The 12,601-nt window shown below is 33.4% G+C and overlaps 1 protein-coding gene across 3 annotated transcripts in view; it reads left to right on the top strand.

Moving 5' to 3' along the window:
- Positions 1-7,995, top strand: part of ZNF280D (zinc finger protein 280D) — a 102,034-nt gene extending 94,039 nt beyond the window's left edge. For 2 of the 3 annotated variants that reach the window (XM_081132302.1, XM_081132303.1), the window contains exons 19-20: positions 3,259-3,314; positions 5,815-7,995. In XM_081132302.1, the coding sequence (XP_080988428.1) occupies positions 3,259-3,314; positions 5,815-6,436 (678 nt within the window). In that variant the 3' untranslated portion in view covers positions 6,437-7,995. Of the gene's footprint in view, positions 1-3,258; positions 3,315-4,202; positions 4,422-5,814 lie in introns of those variants that run through there. The other variant, XM_081132305.1, reaches the window with a different exon arrangement.
- The last annotated feature ends 4,606 nt before the right edge of the window (positions 7,996-12,601 follow it).

The raw sequence follows: 12,601 nt of genomic DNA, 5'->3' as shown, positions 1-12,601 counted from the left end.
ATATTGTTACTTAAGAAATAATAAACTTGCATAAGTTAACATAAATAACATACATTTTCTGAAAAATACTATTTCCTAAAACAAACTTAAAAGAATGACATTGTTTTCCACTTTTGCATATGTCTTTAATGTCTAGTTAAATAGAAGAAAACTGAATTCTCATTTTTCTGCAGTCTGTTGTGATATATTGTTTTGGTTGAAATAAATGAAGAATATCCAGCTTCATCCAGTACTTCAAAAATCTTTTCAGAGAATTCTGATTATTCTCCTTTGATATTACATCAAAAGTAGACAAGTGGGCCCAGCCGGCATGGCTCAGAGGTTGAGCATCCACCTATGATCCAGGAGATCTCGATTCGATCCCCAGTAGGGGGCGTGCAGGAGACAGCCGATCAATGACTCATCATTTATGATTCTCTCTCGCTCTTTCTCTCCCTTCCTCTCTCTGAAATCAATAAAGACATATTTTTAAAAAAAAACAAGTAGAAGTTTTCTTAAAGATTTGTTGTGTGGAATCTGACTCCATATAACTAAGCTTTTTGTACTTTGTTACATTAAAGTACATTATTCTGTCTTACACTTTGAATCTTTTATCCATGGATGATTTTATGTCAGGCATTGCTCATTTGGAAAATCTTGGTTCACTCAGTTACTTAAATCTTTACAGTGTTGACATATTTCATTATATAATATCAATTATCACATTCATTAAGATTATCAATCTCATCAGTGGTAGATACAAGTTTTCCTAAAATTTAATTTTTGCTTGAATTTTATTATTGGCAACAAATACTATCAATTGTTTTCTTTGGTGTGACAGGTTCACTTTGTCAGTTTTCAAGAAAATGTCTACTAAACAGCAAAGTCTAAATGCCCATAGTTTGAGAGTCATTCTTTAAAGTAAAAATGATGTTAAATGGAAAAAATTTGGCTAGGTTTAGTTCACAGCTCAATCACAGACCCAAGTATTTTCAGTATGCTATAGCAGGTCTTTATACATACATCATATTTCATCACACAGAGTATTAAAAAGGACATAAACTAAAGGATTGCTATATAATAAAATTATATAATATATACTAAAATTTACTGCTGGTGTGTGCTGGTAAAGAATACAATATTACTGGTACAATTTTGATTTGGTGCCACTCCCTTGATTCGTGTTAACATGCCAGCATTTTTACCCACCACTGCTTTTGTTTTAACCTCATGTGCCTCCTGAAAGTGTTTTGGAGGCCCCAGGTGTCTGTGAACCACATTTGGAGAACTGCTGACATGGATTTATATATGTACAGATTGCCTCCTGGATTAGTGAGCTGTACAACCTTCACAGTCTGCATGGAAATTGTTCAGACTTGAACATAAGAAAATCAGGTGCTCAGCTGACTGATTCTTTGATGGGGCATATGCTGTTCAAAATCACTATGGGAAATCTTTTCTTTGGGGCTGGTAATTTTCTCCAAAGAGGAAATCTTTTAGATTCCAGTTGGAGGTGGTAGGATGAAGAGTGATTCCTCTGGCTTCTGGCATTCTTGGATCCAGGCAGGAAGAGGGACTGTGGGTCCTTTTATTCAGTTTATAGATTTTTCTTAATTTTTTCTCTCTCAGTATCACATGCCTGCCCTTTGCTGTTCCTTGTCTGCACTTCAGAGTTAACCTTTAGCCACTGTAGTAGGGTAAGGATAGAGATCTGTTGTGTAGAAAAAACACCGATTTCTCAGTAGTCTGTGTGCTTCATTTTTACCTTTTATGTTTGAATATTGTACTGAATTCCCCCAAATACCAGATATCTTAGGTTGCCTGGGCAAGTTGATTCCCTTCTTAACACTTCCCACTCAGATGTTTTGTTGTAACTTCCTCCACTGTGAAGTCAGTTTCCACTCCTCCAGCAACTTTCCATTTAAAAATTTGTTGAAATCTCTTTGACATTAAGTCTGCTTTGGTGGTTTCTTGGTTTTTATGAGTGAAAATGTTTTATTTCTTTGCCCTCATTTTAGCAGGGTTTTGGGAGAGTGAGGAAATAAATGTATGTGATTAATACACTATTATCACAGGCTTGAGTCGGTCACTATACTGGTTAAATTCTATATTTGAATTTGAATCTTTACCACTTATTGTGGCATTCCTTTAGGTTCTCTACTTAACCTATGCAGTCTTATTTTTCATTTGTAAAAATAAGAGTTTATGATATATCTAATGTGAGAATTAAATGAGATAGTGAATGTAAAGTTCTTAACATACTACATGCATCATATGTGCTCAGTAATTGGTAATTGTTATAAACTGTTATGCTGTCCTCTGGCAAACTGAGGTTTTATTGTATTCCTTCCTCCCCATAAAAGATTTGAAATCAGCAAAATATTTTTCTATCATTTAATATTACTTAGTTTGACCGTGGGAGGGTTACCATGACTCCAAATATGAAACGATAATTTCTGAAATGTTTTTAAGTGTCTGTATTTAATGTGTTTGTGTAAGAAAAAATACTGTGAATGCAACATGTTCAAATTTAAGTTGTGTTTAACTAGTTTTCTATTCAAGTAAAGTTGACCCTTGAACAACCTGGAAGTTAGGGGCACTGACCCCCACTCAGTTGAAAATTCATATATAACTTTAGACTTACCCAAAATTTAACTATAGTGCAGTTGTTCCTAGGTACGTGCAGGGGGTTGGTTCCAGGACATTACTCCCACACCAAAGTCCGTGGGTGTTCAAGTCCCTTATATAAAATGGTGTAAAACATTGCATACAGTTGGCCTTCCACATCCGTGGATTCCCAACCGCAGATTGAAAATACTGTTTTTAATCCGAGGTCGGTTGAATCCGCCGAAGCGAAACCCAGGGATACAGAGTGCCAACTGTATATTTATTGAAGAAAAATCTGCGTATAAGTGGACCCGCACAGTTCAAACCCGTGTTGTTCAAGGAACTGTTATTGTAATTATGACCCATATTTGAAACAGAATCTAAGGAAACCAGGTATTCTTATAACTGGATAACTGTTTCATGACCTTGATTCAGAAACTTGTGGTACAAAGAATTTCTTATAGGTTTCTTTAAAAAGAATTTTTAAAATTATACTTTTGTTAATGAAAATTATTCTAGTACATACTTTTGATTAAGAAACTGTTTTTCTAGTTCCTTGGTATATAAGATTGCACACTTAAATTTCTTTTATCCAGAGAGTTTAGTATATTAAAAGTAGTTTATAGTCATTTATCCATGAATATAAAAGAAAATTATTATTCATCATTTCAGGAAATTGCAAGACCTAATATGGCTGAAGGAGAAACAGAAACATCAAATTCTGAAAGGTAAATATAAGGAAAAACTGAATCTCAAATCCAAGTATGTATATAAAATGAAACTTGAGTTGTGTTATTTTAGTTAATAAAGGACTATTTAAATGTTTGTATATGGTATTGTTTTCAGTAATGGCTTTTAATTAAAATTAAATTTTGAAATTTTAATGCGGCAAGATTATACTACAGATCGTTAGTTTTGAAATACCTTTATACATGTAGAGTATAAAGTTGCTAAAGTTTTTTAAAGTACTTGGTAGTAATTAAAATGTTAACAGATTTTTATTGTCCCTGTTAAATGAAAACAATTACAATATGCTGCAATTACAACATGGGGACAGTTATTGCAAATAGGTAATTTTAAAGTCTTTTTTAAGTATTTTCAGAAAGCTCTAAAGCTACTTACTTATGTGGTGGCATCTCAACTTAAAAGTTTCAAAATTTAGGAATTGGTTTATAAAAATTTAATGCTCAGGTAGAATACACACTAAAGAACACAAGACATTTCACTATCTTTCAGTAAAAGAATTCCAGTGTTCTAATTAGAACTTTTTCCAGATATTTTGCCTTTTAAATTAAGTGATTTCTCCATTTCTGTCTTTATACTGTATATTTTACAGTAGGTTGTTTGTTAATCTTATGAGATTAATTAATCTTTTGCCCCTCAAAAGCTAATTATAGAATAAGGCCTTATGAAGGTGTTCCTTAGACTTGACTTAGCATTTTTCCTAAAATCCTGGAGGGAAGGGGAAAGAATTTACTAAAATTCACCTAAAGGGAAAAAGCGGACTAGTTCCTTCTGTATTATTTAACATTTTCTGCAAATCGTTGTTAGTTCAATAAGAGCTGAACAAAAATAACAATTAACAAATTTAATGAGAAAAATATAATTTTTTTCAGATGATGTAATTGACCTACAAGATCCAAGAAAATGAGCCAAGAATCTTTTCTGTATACCAATAACATGTGATTACAAAATATAATGGACAAAAGAGTTAATTCACAATATTAGCAAAAATGAAAAATGTGCAAGATCTAAATGAAAAACAATAATTTACTTAGATAGAAAATAATATATTAATAAGTTGCATGATAGGCTATTTTCCAAATTAATTTATGGGTTTAATAAACATTGAGTTGAAAATTCCAATGGCATTCGGTTTGGAAACTGACAAAGTTTGATTTCTATTTTTCTATTTATTAATACCATAATTTAATTATTACCCTATTAGATATTATGTTGTTTCTGTATTCACTACTGAAACATTATTTTAATGAACATCCTTATATAAGTATCCTTTACTTTTTTTTTTTAAATATATCTTTATTGATTTCAGAGAGAGGAAAGGAGAGAGGAAGAGAGAGAGAAACATCAATGATGAGAGAGTCATTGATTGGCTGCCTAGCCCGAAACCCGGGCATGTGTGCTGACCGGGAATCAAACCCTGATTACCTGGATCCTACGTCAACGCTCAATCGCTGAGCCACGCCCGGCCGGGCTACATTTTTAAATGATTAAATTTAGGGAGAAGAGTAGTATAACGTAGGCAGTTTGCTCCTTTAGATAATAAAATACATTGTTAATCTATAATTGTTAAGACTGTGTAGTATTGGCTCAAGAATAGTATAAAGACAGATGAGAACAAAATGCATAGCGGAGAAATCGCCGTATAAATATACTTTAGTAAATAATAAATATTTGGTACCATTGTTTTGATATTTGTTGTTTCATTAAGAAAAAGTCTAAATTCCAGGTAGATTAATGTAAGAGATGAGACATGTGTTATCATTAAATTAATTTTTGCTAAAACAAGCATTGTCACATCTAGATAAGGAGCTGGAGATCCTCTTAGAAATCTTCTGTTTCTAATGTTTTATTATTCACTAGCTAGTTTCTGTTAACACATCAGGGTAAGAGTAAACACAGACACACACTCAAACATATATGTATACAAACATACACACATTTATGTCTATATGCATGTATATTTACATATATAATTTTTAGACATGTTTTTGTGTTTTCTTAAATTAGGCTGTTAAAAATTAGGGAAATATTTGTGAATGCTTATCTGATTTTGCATAGGGAAAGACACTGTAATCATAAGAGTATATATAAATCATAAAAGAAAAAGGGTTTTTTTCCATATATATTTATTCCTTATTTAAAGTACTCCCAGAAATTAATAAGAAACCTTAAATTGTAACTAAAAACAGGTGTGGATGTTAACAGATGAAAGTGATAACCAGGACTAAAACCAGTTGATAGACTTCACAGGTCTACTTTTAATATGTGATTCTGGAGTTTTTTACTCTCTTGCCTAAGAGAATGGCCGCCTCCTAAATTGTAACATCATGGCAAGGACCATGGACTTGTGTGGTTTTTTTCCCTTTTTGGTGGGCAAGTGAGCCTTGGCTTTAAAAAAAAGTTTTACAGCATGTCTTTATTTTGATAATGTTCAAAAACATTGTATTATGAAGCAGTAGATAATAAATGGCTCTATTTTTTCAGTAAATGTGATAAAGCTTCTTCAGAAGAAAAAAATGGATGTGATTTAAATTCATTTGAAGGCTCATCAGCAACAAAAAGTGAAGAAAAAATGATAGTTTCAGATAAAGAAAACGATGCCTGTCCTGAGGACAAGGAAACTGGCTCAAAGAATGTCTTCAGTTATGATTCAAATATTGGTAAAGAAAAAGTGGAAAAGGAAAAGCAAATAGAACACGTTGATCAGGAAACAGAGTTGAAGATGTGCCAAAGTTCAGAAAACATAATTTCATGTTGTCAGATTAAAGATCAAAACTCCAATGAAGCTAGGTTTTCTTCGAAGAATATTAAAGATTTGCGGTTAACATCTGGTGATGTTAGCATTGATAAGTTTTTGAGAAAAAGAGATGAACCTGAGTCTGTTAGTTCTGATGGTAGTGAGCAAGGCAGTAGTCATCTGGAACCTTTGACTCCATCAGAGGTACTTGAGTATGAAGCCACAGAGATTCTTCAGAAAGGTAGTGGTGATCCTTTAGCCACGTCTGATGAAGTAGTGTCTGACCTAACAGATGATGTTCCTGGAGGAAATAGCCCTAGCACAACAGAGACAACAGTCGACCTGGCAGATGAAAAAGAAAGGAGTTGAAACTAGTTAAATAATTCTTTTTAGTGTACCAGCGGTAAGAGCATTTAGAGCAGTGCTATCAGGTGAGCTCAGTGGTTCTGTTGTAGAGTTCAGAAATAGTACAATGTGAGGGAGGTCATTCATACCCTTTTATCTGTATGTGCAACCTAGGTTATTACAGAAATCAATTCAATAATAGCACTATTAGTATGGATTTCCAGGAGGCTTTAAAACATGAATTAGGATTTTAATGAAAGTTAAACTTACAAAAGAAAAGCTTCATTTAACAGTTCTCAAGGAAATGGAACTTGGTTGCCAATATGAATTGATTATTAGAATATTAGTTATAAAGCAGTGAAAGTTCCACTAGTCCTAAGCTAAAAATCCTTATTCCCTATATATTTCTTAATTAAAGGAGAAATTTGGAAACTACATACCTTTTGGGAATTTTAATTGGCATTGTTAATGAAAGCTTTATTTGGGGTATGATGCTGGTAAACGTTTAGAGTGTGAAATTAATGAATCTATTAAGAATTTGGATGAACATAAACTTAATTTTGGATTTAATATAACATTCCAGACTGTCAGAAGCATGTAAACAGAATATTTGAATTCATGTACCTCCATACAAGTGTTAGCCTGCCAGGCTGTAAGCTTACCTTAATTAAACTTTCAGTGAAAGTGAAATTATTAAAACATAAATTTATATTTGTGTTTTTGTCAGTGTGAGCTGTGCAGAAATCCCTTGATGTACTAGTTGTATAAAGTAGAAACCCATTGTTAAAACTCCTATAGCCATTATGCTTTTAATATTGTTTTAATGATCTTTAGAAATAGACCCATAAAAATGGTCTGGAAACCAAACCAAAGTATGGTATAATGTAGATATTGTAAAGCAGTAAACTGAAAACATGTCCTGACATGAATTCAGCCATGTTTAAGTGACTTTTTCTTTAACTGTAAAATAGAAACTTCAAATGGGACCTAAAGCAGTGATGTAAAAATTGGTTTGGGATATTTAGTCTAATTTATCCATAAGATGGCTGCTAAATTGATTTTTCAGTTTTTTATCATCTAGAAAATAATTGATCTAGAAATGAGTAAATGAATAACGGTAGTTTGCTTTGAAGTACTAATAAACTTTTATTTAAAACGCTACATTTTTACTTCTTAAAATGTGCTTTGAATTCTTAAATTTTGTTTTACTGAATATTAAATGTTCTAAATGTCTATTAAAATTCTGCTGTATATAGTAGTTTTTGAGTAACTATTTGCAATAAAAATCTGTCCCTGAATAATTTTATTTTTCAGAAAACTGCTTGAGTCAGATTACCTTTGGCGCCTTTAGAAACTATATTCGTTCAAGGAAATTTCATGTTAAAGTTAGTGGTAGGATTTCTTTCTGTATTCTTTAATTGATGTGTATGATATATTTTAAATTAGTTCTTAAAGTATAGGGGGAAATACTGCTAATATTTACAGAGTGTGGATTTGTTTTCTAAATCCTTTCACTTCAAGAGAAACATAATTTAATATTATAGTTTTCTGTCTGCTCAGTACATTAAAGAGACTAAATAGGCAAAATATATTATCTACTTATTTTCTTGAAAATTTGGGGGTTAGGGGTGCAAATATTTTCATCTTTCCTTCTCCCAAGAAAAGATAGGGAGAAAAAGACCCTTAAGCTGTCACCTTTCACCTTCTTGAAATGTAAATATATATAGCAGGAAAGATTTTGGAAGTAATTTAAATCTTAGAAGAGCAGGGAGTAGAAAAAAGTGTACATAAGGATCACTTTCTGAATTTCATTCAGTTAGTTGCTAAGCCTTTGCTACAAAATCCAAGAGCACTGTGCCAAAGTAAGTTCCACCTGACACCATAATTCCTTTTGAGCTTTGGAGTTGTTCCTTTAGTGGGATTCAAAGTAGCTTATCAGTGAACTGTTTATACCTGTCCACTGAGAGAGTGTGGCAATGAAAACAAAAAAGTAGTTGAAATACAGACATTGTACTTAGTAACATAATTGGTTTCTGTTCTCAAACAGCATCCTTATCTCATTTCTGATCAGGAACAAATAGGGTGTGCAAACCCAACCTTTAAGGCGCAGTGCTTTAGGACAGTGGTCAGCAAACTTTTTTCTGTTGTGGGACGAGATGCTAAATAATTGTGGGCTATGTGGTCACAGTTATTCAAGTCCTTCCTTGTAGCATGAAAGCAACTATAGGTAAATGTAAAAACAAAAAACAGAATGTTAGCTAAATTAGGCCCATATACCGTAGTTTGCCTGCTTTAGAGTGTTTAGACTCCCTTGATAGGATTATGAAAGCCTGCAATGCACTTTAGTGACAACGTGCCTAGAACTACTGACTAGTGTCTTCATATATTATGGTTCCCTGTTACCTAGCAATAGAATTATGATAGATTAAAAGTACAGTTCAGGTACATTAATTTGATTATATTGATTTTGTGGGGTGTACTTTTAATTTACATTGAAAATCTAAATGCCATATTTATTTGTATTATTTCTTCCTCTTTCATCTCTTCATTGTTTTAGGAATGAAATTAGAATTGTTTCACCCTATAAAAAATTTTAAGAACTATTCTAAACATCTTTTAAAAATACTTTTATTGATTTTTAGAGAGAGAGGGAGAGAAAGAGAAACATTGATGTGAGAGCAAAACATTGATCATCTCCACAGCCCCTACTGGGGATCGAGCCCACAACCCTGGCAGTGTGCTCTGACCAGGAATCTAACAGCCATCCTTTCAGTGCATGGGTCGACGCCCGACCAACTGAGCCACACCGGCTAGGGCCTAAACATATTTTTAAAGGAACTGGTGAGATATATTAGGTTCTAAACACTTTTTTAAAGGAATTGGTAAGATATATTAATTACCTTGTTTTTGCTATAAGTAAAAAGATGAAGAAATCAAATACATGGGCAATTATTTGCCTAAGGTTATAAAGCCAAGATTTGAACTCAATTTGATCTGATTCTAAAGTTACTGTTTTCTGTCATACTTATAGTTCTCAGCATTTATATTGAATGTTGCCTATTAAAATAAATCTTTTTTTTTTTTTTTTAAATAACCCTCCCATTAATGGTATAATTATAGTTTGTTTTATATTATTTATACAGTGATTATATACATATGGCATGGAGGACTTCTTGACCTGAAGAAAAGGACTTAGTGATCTTTTTTAGCAGGAATTGGAGAATTTTACCCCCAGAGGAGCGGTTAGATAATCATTTTAATAATAGGAAAGACAGCATGTAATTTAAAGAAATACTTTACAGCCCTGGCCACCAGGTCACCAGTTTGATTCCTAGCCATGGCACATGCCCAGGTTGTGGGTACCAATTGATATTTCTCTCTCACAGATTGGCATTTCTCTCTCATGTTAATGTTTCTCTTTCTGTCTCTTCCTCTCCCTTCTTCTTTCTCTAAAATCAATAAAGACATTTTTGAAAAAAAGATACTTTATATAATAATTATAGAAGTTTTAACATCATTACATTTTTTGACTCCATGGTTAACACAAACATTTTTGTTCTTCAAACTTGTTACTCCAGTGCCAATCACTCCTACTGACTTCAATGAAATAGGACTTTTGTATTATGTATATAGGCACTAGAAAAGGATTGCAAGTATTTCGTTTCATTTTTACTAGATTACTAACAGTAAGACTTTTTTTTCAGCAAAGAAATGAAACACTTATTTTTTAAATTTTTTCTTTTAAATGAAGCACATATGCAGATCCATGTAGACAATATTAATAGTCATCTTTTTAAAAGTCATGGCAATGTTTAATTTTCATCTTAAAAGCTATAAATTGAAAGATACTTCACTCATATTATCTTGTAAGAAATTAAACACATCTGCAGCAAAAATGGTGACAACATCAAGGGCTGAGTTATCCTAGATGAAATTACTTCTACAGTTAGCTAAAGATAACTTTTAATTGATTGTTAAATGTATTATAAAATCTCCTTCATTGTTTAAAAGAATATACTAAGCATAATTTAGTCATCTTTGATTACATAGGGTGTCATCATTATGAAGATTATTGGATCAAGGTATAAATGAAGCTGTAGCTGCAGCTATTAATAGCCTAAATAACTGCTGATCACAGAAGTTACCATGGATTTTGGTTTCCAGAAAATGCCCCAGGTATATCTGGGATCAAAACAACAGAAAAATTCATTGCACTACTTACCCAATCTAATCTTTTTTAAAAATTGAGGTATAATTAACATAACATTTCATTAGTTTCAGGTGTACAGTGTAATGTCTTGATATCATTACACTGGTTGGAAATGACCACCACAGTAAGCCTACTTAGCATCCAACATCATACATAGTTATAAAAATTTTTTTCTTATGAGAATTTTCAAGATCCACTCTCCTCACTACTTTCAGATATGCCATATACTAGTACCATGCATTATATTACATCCCCATGACTAACTCATTTTATAAATGGAAATATGTACCTTCTGCCTCCATTACCAATTTCACCCACCCCCCAGTCCTTACATCAGGCAACCACCAATCTGTTCTCTATATCCATGAGCCCAGGAATTTTTTTTTTCTTTTATTTATTTTTAAAATATGTCTTTGTTAACTTCAGAGAGCGAGGAAGAGAGAGATAGAAACATCAATGATAAGAGAGTCACTGATCGGCTGCCTCCTGCACTCTTCGAACTGGGGATGGACCTCCAACCCAGGCATGTGCCCTGACTAGGAATCGAACTGCAATCTCCTGGATCCTAGGTCGATGCTCAACAACTGAGCCACGCCTGGCTGGGCTATTTTTTCTTTTAGATTCCACATATAAGTGAGATCATATGGTATTTATCTTTGTCTGCATTATTTCACTTAGCATATTGCCCTCAAGGTCTATTCATGTTGTTGCAAATGACGAGATTTTACTCTTTTTAATGGGGGATTAATATTCCAGTGTGTGTGTATGTATCACATTTTCTTCAGCTGTTCATCCATCAGTGGGCACTAAGGTTTTGACATACCTTGGTTATTGTAAATATGCTGCAATGAACTTGGGGGTGTTTTTTTCAAGTTTTAGTGTTTTCTTTTTTTTTCAAATAAATACCCGAAATTGGAATTGTTGGATCATATGATAGTTCTATTTTTTTTTAATCCTCACTGAGTATACTTTTTTATTAATTTTAAAGAGACAGGAAGGGAAAGAGAAACAATGATGTGAGAAAGCAACATCAATTGGTTTCCCCCCCCATATTTGCCCCAACGGGGGATCAAACCCGCAACTTAGATATGTGCCCTGACTGGGTTGGAACCCACAACCTTTTTTGGTGTATGGGACTACAACCAACTGAGCCACCTGGCCAGGGCAGGGCTGGTAGTTTTATTTTTAATTTTTAAAAAAATTTGTCTTTATTGTTGAAAGTGTTACAAATGTCCTTTTTATCCCCTATTAATCCCCATCCCCCTCTACCCCACTATTGTCTGTGTCCATGGGTTATGCATATATGCATGTAAATTCTTATGTTAATCTCTACCAACCCACCCCCACCTTCCCTCTGAGATTCATCACTGTTCCACTCTTCTATGTGCCTGGATCTGTTTTGTTCATCAGTTTATTTTGTTCATTAGATTCCATATATGAGTAAGATCATGTGACACTCGACTTTCTCTGACTGGCTTATTTCGCTTAGTAGTATACTCTCCAGATCCCACCATGCTGTCTCAAAGGATAAGGGATCCTTCATTTTTACAGCAGCATAGTATTCCATTGTGTAAATGTCTAAGAAGATGCTTGATATGATTTCAGTCTTCTTGAACTTGTAGAGACTTGTTTTGTATCCTAACATGTGGTCTGTCTTTGAGAATGTCCCATGTGCACTTGAGGAGAATGCATATTCTGCAGCTTTGGGGTGAAATGTATAAATGTCAATTGAATCCATCTGATTTAGTGTGTCATTTAGAGTCACTGTTTCCTTGTTGATTTTTTTGTCTGGAAGATCTATTCAGTAAAGTCAGTGGGGTGTTAAAGTCCTCTACTATGACTGTATCGCTCTTGATCTCTCCTTTAAAGTCCTCCAGAAGTTGTTTTTGGTGTTTTTCCCCCCCCAGCCTGTGTAAGTCTTTTGTTCTGAGGTGGGTCTCTTGTAGACAGCATATATTTGGGTCTTGTTTTCTTATCCA

This window comes from Miniopterus schreibersii, assembly GCF_964146895.1.
Source record: "Miniopterus schreibersii genome assembly, chromosome: 1".
NCBI lineage: Eukaryota > Metazoa > Chordata > Mammalia > Chiroptera > Miniopteridae > Miniopterus > Miniopterus schreibersii.
This window is presented reverse-complemented; position numbering and strand designations above follow the sequence as displayed.